At 36.4% G+C, this 21,108-nt stretch overlaps 3 protein-coding genes across 3 annotated transcripts; all 3 read left to right on the forward strand.

The window, feature by feature from the left end:
- Nucleotides 1-403: 403 nt before the first annotated feature.
- LOC100465961 (olfactory receptor 6C3) lies at nucleotides 404-1,339 on the forward strand. The gene has a single exon (XM_002930678.2). It carries the CDS (start codon nucleotides 404-406, stop codon nucleotides 1,337-1,339), a length of 936 nt encoding a protein of 311 aa, XP_002930724.2.
- Nucleotides 1,340-9,400: 8,061 nt separating this feature from the next.
- Nucleotides 9,401-10,339, forward strand: LOC100466211 (olfactory receptor 6C1-like). The gene has a single exon (XM_034646220.1). It carries the CDS (start codon nucleotides 9,401-9,403, stop codon nucleotides 10,337-10,339), a length of 939 nt encoding a protein of 312 aa, XP_034502111.1.
- Nucleotides 10,340-16,387: 6,048 nt separating this feature from the next.
- Nucleotides 16,388-17,326, forward strand: LOC100466453 (olfactory receptor 6C3). Its single transcript, XM_002930680.3, has one exon. It carries the CDS (start codon nucleotides 16,388-16,390, stop codon nucleotides 17,324-17,326), a length of 939 nt encoding a protein of 312 aa, XP_002930726.3.
- The last annotated feature ends 3,782 nt before the right edge of the window (nucleotides 17,327-21,108 follow it).

Here is a 21,108-nt window from a genome sequence, read left to right on the forward strand (position 1 = left end):
GATAACAAAAGAAAGAAAACGCATTTTTTTAAGTTTTTCAAGCAATATGTAATGATTTACATAAGTTGGACAAAGCAAGACGTACTGACTTTATTTAGCATTTCTCAATAATGTGAGTTATTGTGTGAAATTAACAAACTTCTGCTACATTTCAAATAAGAAAACTAGTAAATAAAGCAAAGCTCACAATTATGTATTACAACCAAATGCAAACAAGAGGCTCAAAAGAAAATAAGATCAGCATGGACTACAGCATACATTTCACAACTGTACCAACGATGGTGATTCTGGGCCTCATGAATTACACATTTCATGTCCTCCCTTTAATGCTCTTGCCATCTAGATATCTTTAAAGAAGAAACAGGAGAGAGAGAAGGGGAGGAGGAGAGAGAGAGAATGAGAAATGAACCACACAGCGATCACAGAGTTTGTCCTGCTAGGCCTTTCTGGTGATCCTGAGCTTCAGATTGTGATTTTCCTCTTCTTACTTGTCACATACTTATTAAGTGTCACCGGAAACCTGACTATCATCACCCTAACCTTGGTGGACCCTCATCTACAGACACCAATGTATTTCTTCCTTCGAAACTTCTCTTTCTTAGAAATCTTATTTACATCTGTGTGTATTCCTAGATTTCTGGGGGCAATTATCACCAGGGATAAGACTATTTCCTATAACAACTGTGCAGCCCAACTCTTTTTCTTTATTTTCATGGGGGTGACAGAATTTTACATCCTAACTGCCATGTCCTATGACCGCTACGTTGCCATCTGCAAGCCCCTTCATTACACCACCATCATGAACAGGAAACTCTGCACCCTGCTTGTGCTCTGTGCGTGGCTGGGCGGGTTCCTGACCATTTTCCCACCCCTTATGCTCCTGCTCCAGCTGGATTACTGTGCTTCCAATGTCATCGATCACTTTGCATGTGACTATTTTCCCCTTCTACAGCTGTCGTGTTCAGATACACGGCTCCTAGAAGTGATTGGTTTCTACTTCGCTTTGGTTGCTTTGCTCTTCACTTTGGCATTGGTGATTCTATCTTACATGTTTATTATCAGAACGATTTTGAGAATCCCATCTGCCAGTCAGAGAAAAAAGGCTTTCTCCACATGTTCCTCTCATATGATTGTCATTTCCATTTCTTATGGAAGCTGTATATTTATGTATGCTAATCCCTCTGCAAAAGAAAGGGCATCATTGACAAAAGGAGTAGCTATTCTCAATACCTCTGTTGCCCCCATGCTGAACCCCTTCATTTATACTCTGAGAAACCAGCAAGTAAAACAAGCCTTCAAAGATGTGGTCCATAAAGTAGTATTTTCTTCAAGTAAATGAAACATTTCTTCTGGGGCGGGGGAGGGGCGCGGAAGGACACTCTAAAGAGTAACTAGGTAAAATCCTGAAATTCCTGAATCTCTGTATCAGTATGCTTCTTCCTATAGTCTCTTATATGCCACATTATAGTTAATTAACTATTTTCCCAGCTCATTTCTTCTACTTCCATACCCAAGTTCCTCCAATACATTGCTTATTGACTTCTTTTAAAGTACGGTAAACTTGATTTCTCCTGCAAAATTTTGTGGAAATGAAATGTATTTCTATAAGACATACTCTATAGCACAATGTGGAAAATAGAATTAATTTTGTTAATAAATTCCCTAAAAGGTGCACATAGTTTCAAAATTAGTGTGTGATTTCTTGTGTGTTTTCAAGGAGTTCATTGGTGATCTCTTAACATTTAAAAAATCTACACCTCCTATACTATTGTATATTAAATTCAGTTCTTAAAAGCAGTAAGTAGTTGTGTTTTGCACTTTAAATATAGAGCTTTATATTTTGTGATATTTAGTGCATATAACTAGGTAAATATTGATCATGTTACTGAGTACTATTTATAGAATTTCCATGCTATCTATCATTTAAAAAAATATATTTATACTTGGGGGACCTGGGTGGCTCAGTCAGTTAAGCACCTGCCATCGGCTCAGGTCCTGATCCCAGGGTCCTGGCATGGAGTCCTACGTCAGGCTCCTTGCTCAGTGGGGAGTCTGCTTCTCTCGCTCTTTCTGACTGCATCTCTGCCCACTTGCGGTATCTTTCTCTCACTTTTTCTGTCAAATAAATAAACAAAATCTTTAAAAATATACTTATACTTGGTAAAGATTTGAAACAAATGCAGTAAAACTAAAACATGTGCCACTTCTGGGGCGCCTGGGTGGCACAGCGGTTGGGCATCTGCCTTCGGCTCAGGGCGTGATCCCGGCGTTATGGGATCGAGCCCCACGTCAGGCTCCTCCGCTATGAGCCTGCTTCTTCCTCTCCCACTCCCCCTGCTTGTGTTCCCTCTCTCGCTGGCTGTCTCTATCTCTGTCAAATAAATAAATAAAATCTTAAAAAAAAAAAGTGCCACTTCTGTAATTCATTGAGCACCGTATGACAGTTGTTCTGAATAATTTGTCACATGTGCCTATATTTCTCTAGACTACGCTAACAAAGGTTTTGTTTTCTGATTGGAGCATTTTTCTGTTTCTTCATGTTCCTTGAACCTCTGTGTTGATACTTATGCATTTGAAAAACAAAACAAAACAAAACAAAACCATCTCTCACAGTCTTGTAAACCTGAATTTTTGCAGAGGAAGACCATCACCACTCAACCCAGCTTCAGTCCACAAAACTCTGGGGGGCTCTCAAACCTTTTCCAAGGATGTGTCTTTTCAGACTTCCATGGGGATATTCCCAATTAAAAGATTTTGCCCTTTTTCTTATTTTATTGGAGTTTGTAATCCCCTGCTCGCTCTGTTTCTCTCTGTGTTAACTCCAGTCCTTGAAGTCACATCCTCCCATCCAGATCTTTCTTGTCCTCAGCAGTCTACAATCACCTAGAGTATGTCAAGTGCCCTCAGTTAACAAACGTTTTTATTTTACCTTCACTATTCTTTCTGTAATGCTCTTCCTTATTTTATGTAGATCTGACTTTGTGACCTATATTATTTTCCTTTTTCTTAAAGCAATTCTTTTAATAATTTCCTTCAAGCCTGGATACTGACAACACACACATTTAATTTGTTTGTCCAAGGAATTCTTTATTTCTTCAGGATTGTTTTTATTGTTGTTAGTGGTGGTGGTTGTTTTTTTGTTTGTTTGTTTGTTATGGGTTTTTTTGGATTGTAACTCTCTCCGTATTTTCCTCTTCTGTTCTTGCATTCCGTCTACTTTATCCACTAGAGTCCTTGTGGTATTAAACATATTTGTTTCAAATTTCCAGTCTTATCATTGTAACACCTCTGCCATGTCTGGTTCTGAATCATTCTCTGCCTCTTCAGATTGTTTTTTGCCTTTGTTATGCTTGTACTGTTTTCTTTTCTTTTTTTTTTTTTTTTTAAAGATTTTATTTATTTATTCGACAGAGATAGAGACAGCCAGCGAGAGAGGGAACACAAGCAGGGGGAGTGGGAGAGGAAGAAGCAGGCTCCCAGTGGAGGAGCCTGACGTGGGGCTCGATCCCATAACGCCGGGATTACGCCCTGAGCCAAAGGCAGAGGCTTAATGACTGCGCCCCCCAGGCGCCCCCCCCCCCCGTACTGTATTCTCGACACCCAGTCACGATTCACTGGGTAAAAAGAACCAGAGCAAGCAGACCTTTAGAAATGTGATGGTCAGGGATGGCGGGGGGGGGAGCATTCTGCGGTCCTGTGGTTAGGGCTCACGCTCTCAGTGAGCCTAGGCCTCTGGGCTGTGAACTTCGTAAGTGTTTCTCAGTTTTTCCTCCCCACTTAAGCAGAACAGGAAGGTTAGAGTGGGCTGGAGTTGGGTATTTCTCTTCTGCCACGTGGAAGGCTAGAGGATACTGGAGTTGGGTATTTCCTTGTCCGGGGTCAGTTAAGCTCTATAGTGCCCGAGCAGGTCAGGCTCTGGTTGGCTAGATTTCTGTGAGGGCTGGCTCTCTTAAGAACACAGCACTCTCGTGTATTTCTAAATGGTCCCTTTTCCTCTTCCCCTGAAGAAGCACGAGGTGATTTTTCTGACATTCCCCATCTGAATCTGCTTCAACTCTTGGAAATAAATCTCACAATATGGCAGGATCCTCATATATCTTGGTTCCCCCAGAGCTTTTAAGTCTCTGAGTTTCCTCACTGAGCCTCCACAAATCGTCACTTACACTTCCGGTTTTCCTACTCCCACTGGACCCAACGGCAGTTTCTACTCATGAGCTCCCTTAAACCTTCAATCCTTGATTTTATCTGTCTGATTTTCAATCTTGAAGGCAGTGATTTGCTTGGTCTCAGGATCCAAAATTAGTTGATTTTTCAGGCTGTTCATCTCTTTTCTTGTTGTTAGACCCAACTGGTGACTTGTGACTTCTTACATGCAGAACTGGAAACTGACGGTATCCTATGTCTGAGAACACATTATTTTTCTGTTTAATCTCACATTTCTATACGCTCTTTGCATGCATATTGATTTGTCTCAAGCTACTCCTCAACAGAAACAGAGAACTCCACATATTATGTTTTATTTAATTCATTAAAAATTTGCATTGTTAAACCTATTTTAGAAATGAAGAAAGAAAAGCCTTTAAGAATTTCCCAATCTTACTTGAATAAATAACAAATCTTGAATTTGAACCTATCTCTTAGATCTCAAATCCCATTTAAAAAAAAATCCTTGCTCTTATTGCCTTCCATTGATATTCTTGTATATAATAAGCACTTATATATCAAACTAAAAATATTTTTTGGAAGTTTTAAGCCCTGAAAGTAACAAATTTATGTATATAGGAGAAAAATTAAGCCCTGAAAGTAACAAATTATGTATATAGGAGACCTTTAATAGAAATAAAGGTATCTGTTAAAATAGCTTTTTTAATAGATATGCTGGTTATACTGATTGGCTGTGATATGAACAATTTGATCATCACCCTCAAATCACTCTGATCACATACTTTATTAAATACTGTGGTTGAATTGGAGTCATTTAGAATATCTAACAAGCAAAGAATCACTCTTTTGGAACAACTTTGGTGAATGTGTGAATCAACAGAAAAGTCAGAAATTGTTGAAAGTATACTTTTATACAATTTCATATTCGGAAAATGATTAAAAAATAATGGGATCAATAGTATATATTACTTGATATAATGGAGTAAATTTGCTGATTAAAAAATGGCTTGGTGTACTAAAAAAAGTTCTGAAATGAGAGACATGTTACTTTATAACTTTCAGAACATTTTCTCTCATTGGCTTGACCTTGATTTTTGTAATTGTGTGGAAATGGAAATCTTATCTATTTTGATTCCATTTTATCCCCACTGCTTTGTATACTATTTAAAGATAGCAGATCCTCGAAAGATACTTGTTGAGGGAAAAAAAATAGTGATTGCTTCAACAGACTGCTTTTTTGTCATTTCTAAAATATGATAGAAAGAAATCAGAATGGTAAAATCCTGCCAAGTTCCTAGATTTTATGTTTCCATTAATTGCAGGGTTAAACCCAGCACATCTTTCAAATGGAAAGGGACCTTCTGGGTAGTAGATACTTCTCAAAAATTACCACCATTACTATGTTGGGAGAATTACTTTAAGTGATTCTTGGAAAAGACTGAAGAGTTCAATGAGTATTTAATCCATAGTTTTTCATGTCTTTCAAAGGGAAATCACTGAGCACTGAACTCTACCCCATTCTTTTTGTTGTTCTATGTTTAGTGTTTTTGAATAATTTATTTGATACCTACTAGCTTGGAGAGCCACTTTTATGGAGACATTTTAGTATATGATTAAAATGCAATGTTTTCGGATAAGATTAAGTTGCCCCAGTATTTTACTCAGCAAAAAAAGAAGTGGGAGCATCTAATCTTGAGAGAAATCCTGATTTAGGAAATTCAGGAAACCTCTCCCAAAAGTTTTGCACGTTTAGTTATTTTCTCATTTAAATCATATGCAAAATATTCCATATGCTTCTGGCTTACTTCTTATGCCTTTCTATCTCTTTGGGCATTATCCCAAAAGTTTCCTGTTCTAATATTGGTGCAACTGTTGATAACATTTGTATAATCCTCAGTGTATTTTCCTCTAGGCCCTGGGTGGCACATTTGATTCACTGGAGTGTTTGCTGTGAGACATGGGCATATACGGTAAATAAAACATGTGCCTTATGCAGGGGAAAACCCATATAGAATCTTGGTCCAGGAAGACCCAAAGTAACTCCAAATCTAAGGTCTCCTCACTATTTTTGCTCCCATAGCTGCAATGGAAAATGTGTAATAGAATATTAGCTGCAGAAGTAAAGTAACTCCAACATACTGAGAAAGACTGATTTTAAAAATACGGAATCTATTAACCGAAAACTGAAATAGTTGTCAATTTGTTTTTTTTTTTTTAATCATTTCAACCAGCTGATGCAGTCATTTGTGTGACAAATAGAGGTAAGATTGTAAAGTTGAAGCCAATGAAAAATTTCTTTTTCTTAACACTGATTCATTAATGCATACCTCAACTTTTCATCGGAATACGTAGAATAATTTGGGTTTGTTATGTCATCTGTATTTATCAAGGGTTATGAAAAATAAGCATGTTACATTTCCTGTTTGTCATAATAATTTATTCCTCTATTAATTTTCAGAAAAGTTTGGTCTCTGAATTTGATCTTCCTCATTGAATGCAGGTTTAATAAGTAGTACATGCTGTCATCTCAGGCAGAAAGAGTTAGGAATTCCGATTCTACTACGAACTAACGTCTGATGTCTGACCTTGTTTATGACACTTCATCTCTTTCATTGGCACTTTCTTCACGTTAACGTAGGGAACTCATACTGAGTAAAAGAGTTATGTGTGTACAGTCTTTCATTGTCTCTTAAACGAATACCCTCAAAAGTGGTGTCTGGTGTTTAAAGTGGGGCTATATTCCTCAAATATGTTCATTGGTTTTATTTTTGAGAAAATAAAGATAATAATAACCACTGTCAGAGAGTACATTTTATACAAATTTTGTATAATTTAATTTTATTTTTTTAAATTAGCCCTCATGATTATTCCATGAAATATTACTCCCATTTTTTAAGTGAAGGAAAAACTAAAATTCAGAGAGATTAAGTAACTTGTCCAAAGTCACAATACTATAATGTGACTGAGTTGCATTTTTAATCCATTTCTTTTTGAAGGCAAAGCCCACAATTTGCCCCAATAATATCATTCATTATAAATAAATATTAAGTTTTGATGCCATGTTTTCTTAAGAATTCCTTTCCTTTCTTAAGTTAAAAATTATCCTCAAATGTACATACCTAGTCAACAACTGAGATAATCAGGGTAAAGTAGAATATCTCTATGAAGACCTACAGACTTGGAGGGTAACTTATGTGATTCCTGCTTTTCCTTCATTATTCCTATTCATATGGGTTGGTGCTTTGATCTGACTTGCTGTTAAGTTTGTTTACAAAATATGTCATTGTGACGTCTGTTTCTCTTGTGAATGCTCTTCAGCCTGTTTCCTCCAGTCTCTAAGAAATAGCAAAAGAAATGTTCATTTCTTGTGAATCTCACATGCTTTCCCAGTAACATCAGCACTCTCCATCTCAGTTGGAATTTGCCTTAAATAATCAGCAGCAATATTTTTTGCTAAACAGTGAAGTGAGTGAAAAGAGAACTCAGGCATATAAGAGGAAAAAAGAGCAAGAAATTTCACAGTATTATGATGCATTCTATACCAGTAATCAAGAATTCTACATCTTGAAACTAAATATCCTATTACAAAACTTCTCTCATGACACTAAATTGACACTACTATTTAATGAGAATGCACAGAATGAGGGATATGATAATGGACTGGTTTGATTTATTGAGGAAAATTCAGCTTCACTTAAAATGCATTGTATTATTATTGTTATTGCTATTCAGGAAGAGAATATAAAGAGATTTCATGTGCTGTTTCTTCGTATACTCCAAGGTGTTGACAAAATAAAGCTTCTATAACTGAATGTTCATGTAGATAAAAGGAAAAATATAAAACTATAATATGGGATAGAAAGCAGAATTCCGAGATGCCCTTCAACAGATGAGTGGATAAAGAAGATGTGGTCCATATACACAGTGGAATATTACTCAGCCATCAGCAAGAACGATTTGTCAACATTTGCTGCAACATGGATGGCACTGGAGGAGATAATGCTAAGTGAAATAAGTCAAGCAGAGAAAGACAATTATCATATGGTTTCTCTCATCTATGGAACATAAGAACTAGGAAGATCAGTAGGGGAAGAAAGGGATAAAGAAAGGGGGGATAATCAGAAGGGAGAATGAAGCATGAGAGACTATGGACTATGAGAAACAAACTGAGGGTTTCAGAGGGGAGGGGGTGGGGGAATGGGATAGGCTGGTGATGGGTGGTAAGGAGGGCACGTATTGCATGGTGCACTGGGTGTTATATGCAACTAATGAATCATCGAACTTTACACCAAAAACCAGGGATGTACTGTACGGTGACTAACGTAATATAATAAAAAAATATTATTATAAGAAAAAAAGAAAGCAGAATTCATGTATAAAGAGTAATACTAACAACATTTAAATAGAAGAAACCCTGAAGGAAAAAAATGTTCTGTAAAACAATTTTAGATATAAATACATTGGTTTCCTTAGTCCATGAATGTGTAGATCCCATCTACTAAATTTCTACCTGCCTTCTCTCAACTCTGTACACTCTAAAGCCTGAGGACATCGTGTCGAAGAATTCATTAACTGTGGCTTCAGATGAGGCATAGGAGGTCGGAAAGAAGAATGTGAACCAGAGTGAAAACTTGGGAATTTTGTCACAATGTTAAAAACTGAACTTCAGTGACTTTCAAATTTCGGTCACATCCCCATTTGAATGACCTTTCTCCAAACACATTGTCTTTTCTATGTTATACTACCAAGCAATAATACAGGGACTTAGATGACAGAAATGAGGAAATGAGACAATTGGTGGTTGGAAGAAGGACAAAGATTTTCCCAATGGGAAGGGAACCCTTCAGGAAATTACTTTTAAGAACCAACAGGCAGCATTTCTACTCCAGTTATCAAACATTCAGAAAAACCAAGGTTAAAATTCCTGTTCTTCTCATGCAGGGTACATGATGTAAAAAATCTTTTTAGATTCAGATCCCAATCTGTGAAATAAGGATTTTATGAAGAAACATTCCATGTAAAACACAGAGTGTGGCAGATGGTAAAAACTTACTTTAAAATGTATTACCTACTTTTATTAAATTGTCTTAAAGATCTCCTAAAAATTAAATTAAATTCAACTAAATTAAATTAGTTTACTTCCAGAGACAAATTCCAGCACTACCCATATGCAATCCCCATTCTCTAATCCTTCTGTTTGTGTTTTCTTCTCTAGTTTACACAAAAGAACAAAAAAATGAGAAACCGCACAGAACTACGAGAGTTCATCCTCCTGGGCTTGTCAAATGACCCACAGCTTCAGGGGGGGATCTTCGTCTTTCTGTTCATCGCCTACATGCTCAGCATCATGGGGAACCTGACCATTATCACCCTTACCCTGCTGTCCTTGCTAGAGGTTTCATTCACAACTGTCAGCATACCCAAGTTCCTGGGCACCCTGATTACAGGACATAAAACCATTTCCTTTAATGATTGCATGGCTCAGTTCTTTTTTTTCATTCTGTTGGGAGTCACTGAATTTTACCTCCTGGCTGCCATGTCCTATGACCGTTACATTGCCATCTGCAAACCTCTGCATTACATGTCCTATGACCGTTACATTGCCATCTGCAAACCTCTGCATTACATGACCATCATGAATCCCAGAGTCTGCATACTCCTTGTCTTTGCTTCTTGGCTGGCTTCATTCTTAATCATATTCCCATCACTCATGCTGTTCATACAGCTTGATTACTGTAAGTCCCATGTTATAGACCATTTCACCTGTGATTATTTCCCCTTACTACACCTTTCTTGTTCAGACACAAAGTTCCTAGAGATAGTGGGTTTTTCCTGTGCTGTGTTTACTCTTCTGTTCACTTTGGCAATAATAATTCTGTCCTACGTATATATCATCAGAACGATTGTGAGGCTTCCTTCTGCTAGTCAGAGGACAAAGGCCTTTTCCACATGTTCATCCCACATGATTGTCATCTCCATCTCCTATGGCAGCTGCATTTTCATGTACATTAATCCAGCAGCAAAAGACAGAGTGTCTCTGAGCAAGGGAGTTGCTGTGCTGAACACCTCAGTAGCCCTCATGCTGAACCCCTTTATTTACAGCTTAAGGAACCAGCAAGTCAAGCGAGCCTTCATAGACAGGGCAAGGAAGATTGTATATTTCTCAAGCAAGTGAAAAAAAAAATAAAAGTGTTGTCATAAATTAGAGGCATGATCAAAACAAGTAAACAAAAAACAGGGTCTCTCAAAAGTCTATGAATATCCACATAGTCTCACTAGAGTTTTATTTCATTGCTTATATTTCCATTGCCAGCAGTATACCGAGGATACTTGAATATATGTTTTTTTTCTATTTAAATTCCAATACCTTTCTCATGCATTTCCCTTCCTTTGAGCTAGTCTTTCCACTCTGTAACTATGAGACTAGCCTCATTTCCTTCTTCTGAATATTTCTGAATTCCAAATTTTTCACAATAAAACTTAGAAAATCAAAGAAAGGCAAAAAGACATTGCAAGATCAATGAGTTAAAACTGTTTTATGATTTCACCAGGAAACACTCTTTCAAGGAATTCAGAAAATATTGTCATGTTAAAATTATTGGAAATTTACTATGCAAAAACTGTAAATATAACTTAGTCTTATTGGAATATCATAGGCATTATCCTCTCCATATGACAGCACACGTAGTAACTATGTAAAAAATGTGTAACTAAAAAAAATAATGTGATTACTTTTTTTGAGAAGTCTCAAAGTATTTCTCAAGTATCCAGTTTAAAACTTGTGGTGCCATATAATTTATCAATTTAAAATACAATTATGAAGACACACTTATTTAAGGGAAACTTAAGGTAGCCCCTCTTTCTAGCAACTCCATAATGAACATAGAAGCCATATCAGTTCTTAAAAAAAACCTGAAAAAATAAATAGTCCTAGATACCAGATATAAGTCCATTTACTGAGTCATAGTAGTGTATTTAAAAGCTTGATGTTAAACCGCACTTTTTGATAATCGATACCTAAGAGTTATACCTTTTCTGGCTATTTTGATATAATAGCTTACACATACAATTCGTTTAAGTGCAAGTGATGCAAAACCTTCTTTGTTTCATAATATCCTTTGATCACAGAAAAATCATTTTAACAAAATCGGTTACCAGCTCACCATCACTGTGTTTACTCATTGCTACACTGGATGTTCTAGCCAGGGCACTAGCAGGACAAGCACATTTAGTAGCACTGGAAAGGAAGAAACAAAGAAATCTTTCTTTGCAAAGAACATGATTTTCCTCCTAAGGTCTTAGTGCATTTACACGAGATGGTTCTTGAACCCGACACACTCCTGTCCCAGATATCCACATGTCACCTCAATAAGTCCTCCCCCAATGACACCACATAAAATTATAGTAGCTCCCCGCTTCCAAGGTTTTTCAGGTTTCTCTTCCTTTACAAAATAGTTGTTAATTTATAAAAGACCCTATAATTTACAAATCAATCATGCTCATTGCTTATTGTCTGTATTCTGGCACATCCCTCACCCCAGGAGAGAAGGGATCTCTGTCTCTCTGCAGACAAATGCTGTGGTCCCAGCAGTAGGGCGCAGGGCCTACCCACACCCTTCCTGAGAGCCACTGGTGCTTGTGTCTTCCCAATTCTGCATTCAGAAAGCCCACGTCAGCAGCTTGAAACCTGCCATGTGAGGACCTCACATCTTAGGACAGGATCAGCTCTTACAAATCAGCCCCTCACCTCCACCCTCTGAGACGCGGTCGTTAGACATTTACCAGAAGTCACTAATCCTCCTCATTTAGAACATGCATCTGCCATGTAGTGGTATTCAATAACTATTTTTTGAATAAATAAATAAGTTGAATAAGTTAGAATGGTTCCAGTGTCCTAGCAACCAAAACACTGACTAAATATTTTACCCAACATACACACGTATAATAATGTATATAACACTGTGTTAGCTTTTAAAAGTGTTCAAATAAAATGTGCATTCTATCATAACTAGACAATTTGTATGACAAAGAAATAATTGAATATTTTCTAAGGCATTTGGTGTTCATTTCACTTTTATTTTACATTAGCCTTTTGACAACTATGTAAAAATCAACTTATTTGATGTGTATTGACTTTTCATGAAGTTAATGAGAACACTTCTTGTTAAGGTTTGCATACGGAGCTTTCTAATGGTAGGAATTCCCATGATGCAAATCCTCATTTTTTTCACACAGAAAAATTCTTGTAACTATTTGAGTCACACCTAGTAATTTATGAGGTCCGACATTACCTGTCAATCAATATACTTCTGAGATTAGAAATTCAATTTATAGGATAATAGCTCAATTAAATGATGGTAGTCAGTTAATGGGAGCCTAACCAGACATCTTGCAGAGGGGCTTACCTATAAAGGATAATAATATGTCACTGAAAAAAATACGTAATATGTACTGGAATTATTCAGTAATATGATGCCAGTTCTAGTTTTAGGGAAAGCCTTAAAATATTTGGATCCCTAAACCATGTGATTTAATAAATTCTACTTTTTTATTTTGAACATGTTACAGAAAACCATTATTTGTAATTAAAGTCCATCTTCCTCTCTCTGGAGCGAGTGAAACCTGGTAGATTGAACAATGTTTCATTGGCCTAAAACATAGTCACTCATCAAACTCAGAATACACGGAAATAATTGACACATTATTAAAAAGCAGATGTCCTACTAGCTTGCGGATAAGAAGGTAACAGATGTAATCAGTCTCCATTTAAAGTAAATTAATTTGGAGGCCTAGAGAAAAGCTAGAGAGCTGTTAGGAACTAGGAATAAAACAGTAAAGGTAGAAAGTTAGAGGGTGAAAGAGTGATCAAGGTCAAGAGACAATCCAGCATCTAGGTATTTGAGAAAATAAATGGAGAAGAAACATGTCCAATAGGATATTTTATGAAGTGCAGTGCTTCGTGAGATAGAAATTCATTCCCTTTTCCTGTAAGTAAGGCAGTAAAGATTGCATCGCTCACAACTACACAAGTGGTGGGCACCAGACACTTTAACTTCCTTCTGTCTCAGACTCTTTCTTTACCTGAATAATAATAGCACTGACCTCAGAGGGTTTTCTATTGTCCGCTTGTTTGAAAAAATGAGATAATTTTATAGTCAGTGCCTGGTAATCAATAAAAGCTCTGAATGAAATATGAAAAGAATCACTATTTGGATACAAAACTAAAGGCAAAGCAATAGAATTTTCATAAGGAGAAAATCAGTTCCACTATCTCTATGGAAATATCTTGGACAAATATTTTCAATGCCTATTTTAATGTGTATCAGTATTAATTCAACACATTTCAGTTTTATGTATTGTCCTATGTGTGAGGTAATGGTTCATTTATCCTTTCCCACGTCTTTCTTTGTCCCACTTTCAAATACTCTCAACTTTCAATCTTGTAAATAATCTGCCCCCCATAATAATAATAATCTGCACTGCTGGCATTTAATGCACCCATGTTTTATGTCCGCATTTATAACTGTGAAGAAAATAAAGATAAATTATTAAATATAAAATTATATTACATATATGTGTACATATGGTATCCATATATACTTCTATACTATATTATTCCTCTAGTATTAAAAATGACATCTTTCATTGAAGGAAATGTGGAAATAAATTCAAAATATCCAATGCTAGGTTTCCAGATACTTATTTTATTTATTTATAAATATTCTCCACACGAGAAGATATCATGTGCACAAATATAAACAACTGTTTAATGGAAGTAAATAACATGGTGAAGAAAGTAGTCAAAAGGCTATAAAAGCCACATTAGAGAGGGCTTGGGAATGGCTTCCTTAAATTCAAAGGACCAGTCTAGGTATAAACCTTCTCATCAGTCTTTAATAGGTTGTCCATTTCAGAAGACGATCATATCACACTAGAAATCCATAGCAGTGTTTTCCATCTTTTCATCCTGGTAAAGAATTCTTCTCTACATTGCCACAATTCAAGGGATATAAGCAGCATTGTCCACAATAGCTAAATCGTGGAAGGAGCCAAGATGCCCTTCAACAGATGACTGGATTAAGAAGATATGGTCCATATATACAATGGAATATTACTCAGCCATCAGAAAGAACGATTACACAACGTTTGCAGCAACATGGACGGGACTGCAGGAGATAATGCTAAGTGAAATAAATCAAGCAGAGAAAAACAACTATCATATGGTTTCACTCATTTATGGAACATTAGAAATAGGAAGACTGGTAGGAGAAGGAAGGGAAGAATGAAGGGGGGTACAGAGAAGGGGGAATGAACCATGAGAGACTGTGGGCTCTGGGAAACAAACTGAGGGTATTAAGAAGAGTGAAATTCTAAATCAAGCTTTTCACACACTCAGTATCACGTTGTTTGTATATTTGTCTATTTACCTCATTTTGCTTTTTATACCTTTTCATCAATATTTATAAAAATGATTCACCTGTATCTTTAATGATTCTTCTCCTTGGAACCCTATTTACTTCATGAATTCCCATGGGCCAACAAAAAGACACAGATAAAATAAGTCCAGTTCCATTGCTTTGGCATCCATAGAGAAGAACATTTCATATTTTCTGTTTTTCAAAGCAGCATTTGCAGGAAAATATAGCAGTCCCCGAACCTAAGGAAAATACTACTTACATTTTATAGAATTACAAAATATTGGTTTTAAATGTTTGCATGAATAGAAAGAAAAATGATTTAATAAATAAGTGTTTTGTGTTATATGAAAAGAGCCAAACGGAAGAGTACTAGTCAACTCAGGCGTAACTGAATTTGTACTAGGAGTCTGAGTGAGAGATGAAAAGCAAGAATGAGTTGTAATATAATAAAGTGTTGTCAGAATTTCATAGTATCAGGAATGAAGGACATTGTGAGTCAAAGAGAAGTATAATCCCTACGAACCATGAAAAAGTTCAATCAACACAATTGTTTTGAGAGCACAATAGAAACAAAATATTTTGCTAACTTGATTTACCAGCTCTGAAATTGTGTAAATGTTTAAGCAAATCAGATGATAACATTTGAGACTAAATCATCAAGAAGAATCAGGAAGTAAGTAAATATTTTTTTCTTCAGTATAATATATGTATCTTCATTTTATTCAAATGTTTTAAAAAATCATGTCCATATGTACATTTATGGGTTTACAACCCTTTCAATATTAAAAATTAAATAATTGCTTACTACCAATAGACTATTAATGAAATCCTAAAGCAGGAACACAGAAATAAATCTTGAATTGTTCGTTTTTTTCTAATGTGAAATTGTATTCTGTTGTAGAGACAGGGTTATTTATTAAGTTCCCTATTGGAAAGAATATCTGCTTCCTGGTTAATGCTATTTTGACCAACTACTTGTTCATTTTCCATAGCAATATTGTAAGAAAAAAAGAAAAGAGAAGGAAAGGATTATGCATTGTATGAATTAAACTATTTCTAGGCAATTATTTAATTTAGGAATAGAAGGTTACTTTCTTGTCTTTCTGGCCTTTTTATCAGTTAAGCAAAAAAAAAAAAAAAAAAAAAAAAAAAAAAAAAAAAGATAAGAGAGTGGTAGCATCAACCAAACCCTTAGGAAATTAATTAATGAGAGAATGCCAACAAGACATTCCCATAGATAAACATGCACATTCTACAGTGAGATGATTACTGTGGTGGTTTCCTAAACTGTAGGTCTCCAAATATATAATGTGGCGGTAGGCCTAAATAACCCCAGTGAGATTTCAAATGCTATATTTAAATTATCCATAATCCAGGTTAGTTTTTATAACATTGAGAAAAAAGAAAAATATCAATTAGAATATTTTCATGTTTTTATAAAAGGACCTAATATTCTAAAGAATAATTAATATCTTAAAGGAACATTAGAATAAACAGCTTCTGCTTAAATGTTAGCACAAGTTTTTTGGGTTTTTTTTTTTTAACCCATGGCCCACAACAGTGTATTTTCAACAAAAAGAAATCAGTATTTAACTTCAAATAATATGTATTATTTGAATGTGAGGTCCAAAAGAAATTGGAGAGAGTTGTTGAAGGAAAACATTTGTTTTTGGATTTCATAAATTATTCATCACCATGGATATTTGTAAGGTTCTATTCTCTAGCCTCAATCCTGTTTTCACTTTTTTATGTCCTATAGAGAAACACTCATTTTCCATTCTAAAGGGGGGAAGAAAGTATCGGCAATGAAAAACCACACAGTGCCCACAGAATTCATTCTTCTAGGGCTATCAGATGACCCAGAGCTTCAGATTATGATTTTTCTCTTCTTAATTATCACATATATGTTAAGTATCACTGGAAATTTAACCATCATCACTCTCACCTTGGTTGACTCCCATCTACAGACCCCTATGTATTTCTTCCTCAGGAAATTCTCTGTATTAGAAATATCCTTTACAACTGTCTGTATTCCTAGATTTCTGGGTACAATCATCACCAGAGATAAAACTATTTCATACAATAATTGTACAGCTCAGTTGTTTTTCTTAATCTTCATGGGAATAACTGAGTTTTATCTTCTAACTGCCATGTTCTATGACTGCTACGTAGCCATATGTAAACCCTTGCATTATACAACCATCATGAACAAAAGAGTCTGCATTTTACTTGTCTTTTGTGCTTGGCTGGCAGGATTCTTAAATATCTTCCCACCAGTTATTCTTTTTCTCCAGTCAGATTACTGTGGCTCCAATGTCGTTGATCACTTTGCTTGTGACTATTTTCCGCTCTTGCAATTATCTTGCTCAGAAACACGGCTCCTAGAAGTGATTGGTTTTTACTCCGCAATAGTGATTCTGCTTTTCACCTTGGCATTAATAATTCTATCTTACATGTTCATCATTAGAACAATTCTGAAACTGCCCTCTGCCAGTCAGAGAAAAAAGGCGTTTTCTACATGTTCCTCACACATGATTGTCATTTCCATCTCTTATGGAAGCTGCATATTCATGTATGCCAACCCTTCCGCAAAAGAAAAAGCATCATTGACCAGAGGAGTGGCTCTTCTGAATACTTCTGTTGCTCCTATGATGAATCCATTTATATACACCCTGAGGAACCAGCAAGTAAAGCAAGCCTTTAAGGATACTATACAAAAGGTTATGTTTTTCTCCAGTAAATGAAAGGATGAGTAGCACTGAAAAAATGAAGTTCTTGTAAATACTATTATTCACACTTTCTCAAAACTCCCTTTCCTTTATGAGACTTACGGATTTTCCCCTTTTTTTCCACTCCCATATTAAAATTCCCCAATCATTGAACTCAACAAATTTGACGAACCAAATATTATTCCAGAATTTTCTGTAAATGCTAGTGTTTTATTCAAATGTATTTTTTCATAAGATTTTTTTATTATGTTATGTTAGTCAACATACAATACATCATTAGTTTTTGATGTAAAGTTCAATGATTCATTAGTTACGTATAACACCCAGTGCATCATTAGTTTTTGATGCAATGTTCCATGATTCATTGTTTGCCCATAAACACCCAGTGCTCCATGCAATATGTGCCCTTCTTCATATCACCAGGCTAACCCACACGCCCTCTCCGCTCCCCTCTGAAACCCTCAGTTTGTTTCCTGGAATCCATAGTCTCTCCTGGCTCCTCTCCCCTTCTGATTTCCCACCCCTTCATTTTTCCCTTCCTTTTCCTAATGTTCTCCATGCTATTCCTTATGTTCCACATGTAAGTGAAACCATCTGATAATTGTCTTTCTCTCCTTGACTTATTTTACTTAGCATACTCCCCCCAATTCCATCCATGTCGATTCAAATGTATTTGGATGAAGTAATACATTTGGGTTAATGATTATGATTTTGAATGGTAGTGGTTTGCCTTTGAAGAGACACTGGGCATTTAGTTTGATGGAAAGCATGTCAGGATAGGTGAGGATTTCTGAACTTTTCATTCTTACCCAGTAACGGGAATGAATGTTATTAGAAAATTTTTATTCTATTTGTCATTTCCATGAAATCAAATAAACACAATCACCAGGGGACCGGAAATAAAATATAAATATCTAGTTAAATATTTTGAAAGATTAGAAACTCATACATATTAAAAATATTTATCTATTTATAATAATTATGATGCTAATGAGGAGGAAGAGAAGGAAGGGAGAAGGAGGAGAAGATAACATAAAATTTTCCATCAATTCCTACATTCTAGATCTATTGTTTTCTTTGTGTTGACTCGTTTAATCCTGCCAACAACTTTATGGGGTGCTATTAATTACTAATCTCTCTTAGTCAGACGTATTTTTCTTTAGGTAGATCAAATACCTCCAAAAATTAAAAATAGGCCGAGAACAGACAATGTAAAATACATCAAGTGTATCAAATGGATGAAACTATGCTGAACCAGTGGACATGCACCTTTCTGGAGAACTGAGCTGGATTCGTGGCATCTAGAGCCGACTGCAGGGTTTTAGGAAGTATGGAAGAGAACTAACACCTACTGATAGTGTTCTACACGCTCTCCTTTGTATTAAGCAAATCACATGCACTATTTATTTTACAAAATCTCTTAGAAAGTGAACATGACTTCTAATTTATAGGTGAATGAACACAATGAAATTGAGGTTGAAAGTTCAATGTACGGTGGCGCCTGGGTGGCTCAGTCTTAAGCCTAATGCTCAGGTCATGATCCAGCCTGGCATTGGGCTCCCTGCTCAGCCGGAATCCTGCTTCTCCCTCTGCCTCTCCCTCTGCCCTTGCTTGTGTTCCCTCTCTTGCTGTCTCTCCCTCTGTCAAATAAATAAATAAAATCTTAAAAAAAAAAAAGAAAAGGAAGAAAGTTCAATGTACAGTGATTGCAGCTTTCAGAAATGGGAATTCAATCACTTTTCTTCCACCTCAAAACCCAGACTAGTGGGTTACGTTCCTCTTCACACTGGCTTTCATTTGTAATAATTTATGAAGAAAAGCTCATGTTCAATACTAGAATTGTTACATTAAAGGACTTTCTAAAGTGTAATGAACTCATTCCAGCTTTTCTTACTTATGGCAGGCTTTGGGGGGAGAGGGATGAAGAAGGAGGATTCTTGTTCTAAGTGATCTCAGATTCTAGTGGGGAGAAAAACGCCATGTAACTAACACTTAATTTGATAAATGTAGCGACTTAGGCATGAGTAGCCTATAGGCCAGGTCATGTTATCATTGTCAAAGAAAATGTCAGTTTTCCTGCCTCTTCTCTTACCACAATTATGGTCAGTTTCACAATAATTGCTAGACTTTGGTTCTTTTTAACCCTAAAGTCACATGCATAAAACAAACCTTGTCTGCTTTGCCTGTCATCCTCATTTTCACTTTTATTTTATTTCTTGGTCATTACCATATATGTTTTTTAAAAAGTCACATGATTTCCTCAGGAAAAAGGGGTTTTGGGAATAGGATTATGATACTCTCCAAGACTCTCCAGCAAGATTCCCTTTACCCTCAAACCACGGTGTGAATCATACATTCATCTCACACTCAGTTTAACCTGTTACCACTCCACGTCTAATACTCTTTCAGATCTATTTCAAAGACTTTATATCAGTGACCACAGTCTAGATTTCTAAGACTTTTACAGGCATTTATCACTTTACATTAGGAAACACTGAGATATATTTGTCACATTAAATCCATGCACAAACAAAGCAAACTAAAAGAAAAACCAGTAAAAATACTTACTATCTCTGTGTGGATATTAACAGCTTACTATAAGCAGAATAGGAAACTCACAATTATAAATTTCTTCCTAATTCTTAAGGTGAAAATAATTCAGGTGTTATTTCTAAAAAGACTATCAAAACAACTACATTGCAGGCATTTGCTAGCTAGCCATTTGGATTAATAGAAGAGACCATCTCCACCTTACAAGATTTCAAGCAACAGATTAAAAAGGTAGACATCTAGATATGGAATTAATCTTTCAGAAATCCATATACCTGGGGCCATATGAGTATAAAATATGGGATTGCTCACAACATTTGCAATAATGCAGTAAGAATTCCAAGTAAGAATAAGAAATGTAATTAAATGGATATTCTGGGCAAACAGAATAATGATTGCAATTAACACAGTTGTAAAAGTGAGAGAAGTGAATGGCAATTGTGTGGAAAGCAACAGAAAGCAACAAGTAGCCCTTACTTCTCTTTTTTGCTTTCCATGAGAAGCTAATTTTATTGATTCAATTTATTATGCACAGAAGAAATTATGCTATAAAACCAATACTCACGTTCCTCATGTGAACATTATACGTTTTTTTCTTTTTCTTAATGGCAGCACTAGGGTTTATTAAGGTGCACCTTAGTACAGGTGCCGGGGCTTGTGCATGGGCGCTTTTGATGTATAAAGCCCAGAGCTTTGAGCAATGACACCAGGAAACTGACAGCTGCGTGGACGTCGTACACAAGCTCATCATCCGCCATCTTCATGGGCCAACCACCACTGCTAGACATACCGCCTTCTTCATCTGGAATTGGATGGTGGACTTCACTTCACCCACTTTGGCCCCCAGTTCTCATTGTGGGTCAGCATGGAAGGGCACACGCCTTACTTAGGCCTGGAACCAAACCTGGTGGGATCTGCTTGATCAGAGATTCTGAAGCCAAAAAGCACCACACTTCTTGAACAGCTTCTTGACGAAATTTTTTTCTTGTTGAGTTTCTTCTATGTCTCAGTGTCCATGTGGGGAATATCCACGACCTTGGCCTCCTCAGAGTGCTGATGGTCCCCCAAACCTTGGGGCAGGGAGTGGACTGAAGCCTGATGGTGCCCGAGAAGCACTTGTCCTTCTGAGGGTGGTGGTTCTTCAAGCTGACCTGCAGCTCCACTGTCTCCAAAACCTTCCGGCGCTGGCACTGGTTCCCCTGCAGGACTTCCCACACCACCAGTGCAGGGTGTCACTTGGAGACTTT

Source organism: Ailuropoda melanoleuca, chromosome 16 (assembly GCF_002007445.2).
Source record: "Ailuropoda melanoleuca isolate Jingjing chromosome 16, ASM200744v2, whole genome shotgun sequence".
Classification (NCBI taxonomy): Eukaryota; Metazoa; Chordata; class Mammalia; order Carnivora; family Ursidae; genus Ailuropoda; species Ailuropoda melanoleuca.

Excerpts from the sequence above, each read along its gene's own strand:
- LOC100466211 (XM_034646220.1), top strand. The coding sequence starts at position 9,401 with ATGAGAAACCGCACAGAACTACGAGAGTTCATCCTCCTGGGCTTGTCA.
- LOC100465961 (XM_002930678.2), top strand. The coding sequence starts at position 404 with ATGAACCACACAGCGATCACAGAGTTTGTCCTGCTAGGCCTTTCTGGT.
- LOC100466453 (XM_002930680.3), top strand. The coding sequence starts at position 16,388 with ATGAAAAACCACACAGTGCCCACAGAATTCATTCTTCTAGGGCTATCA.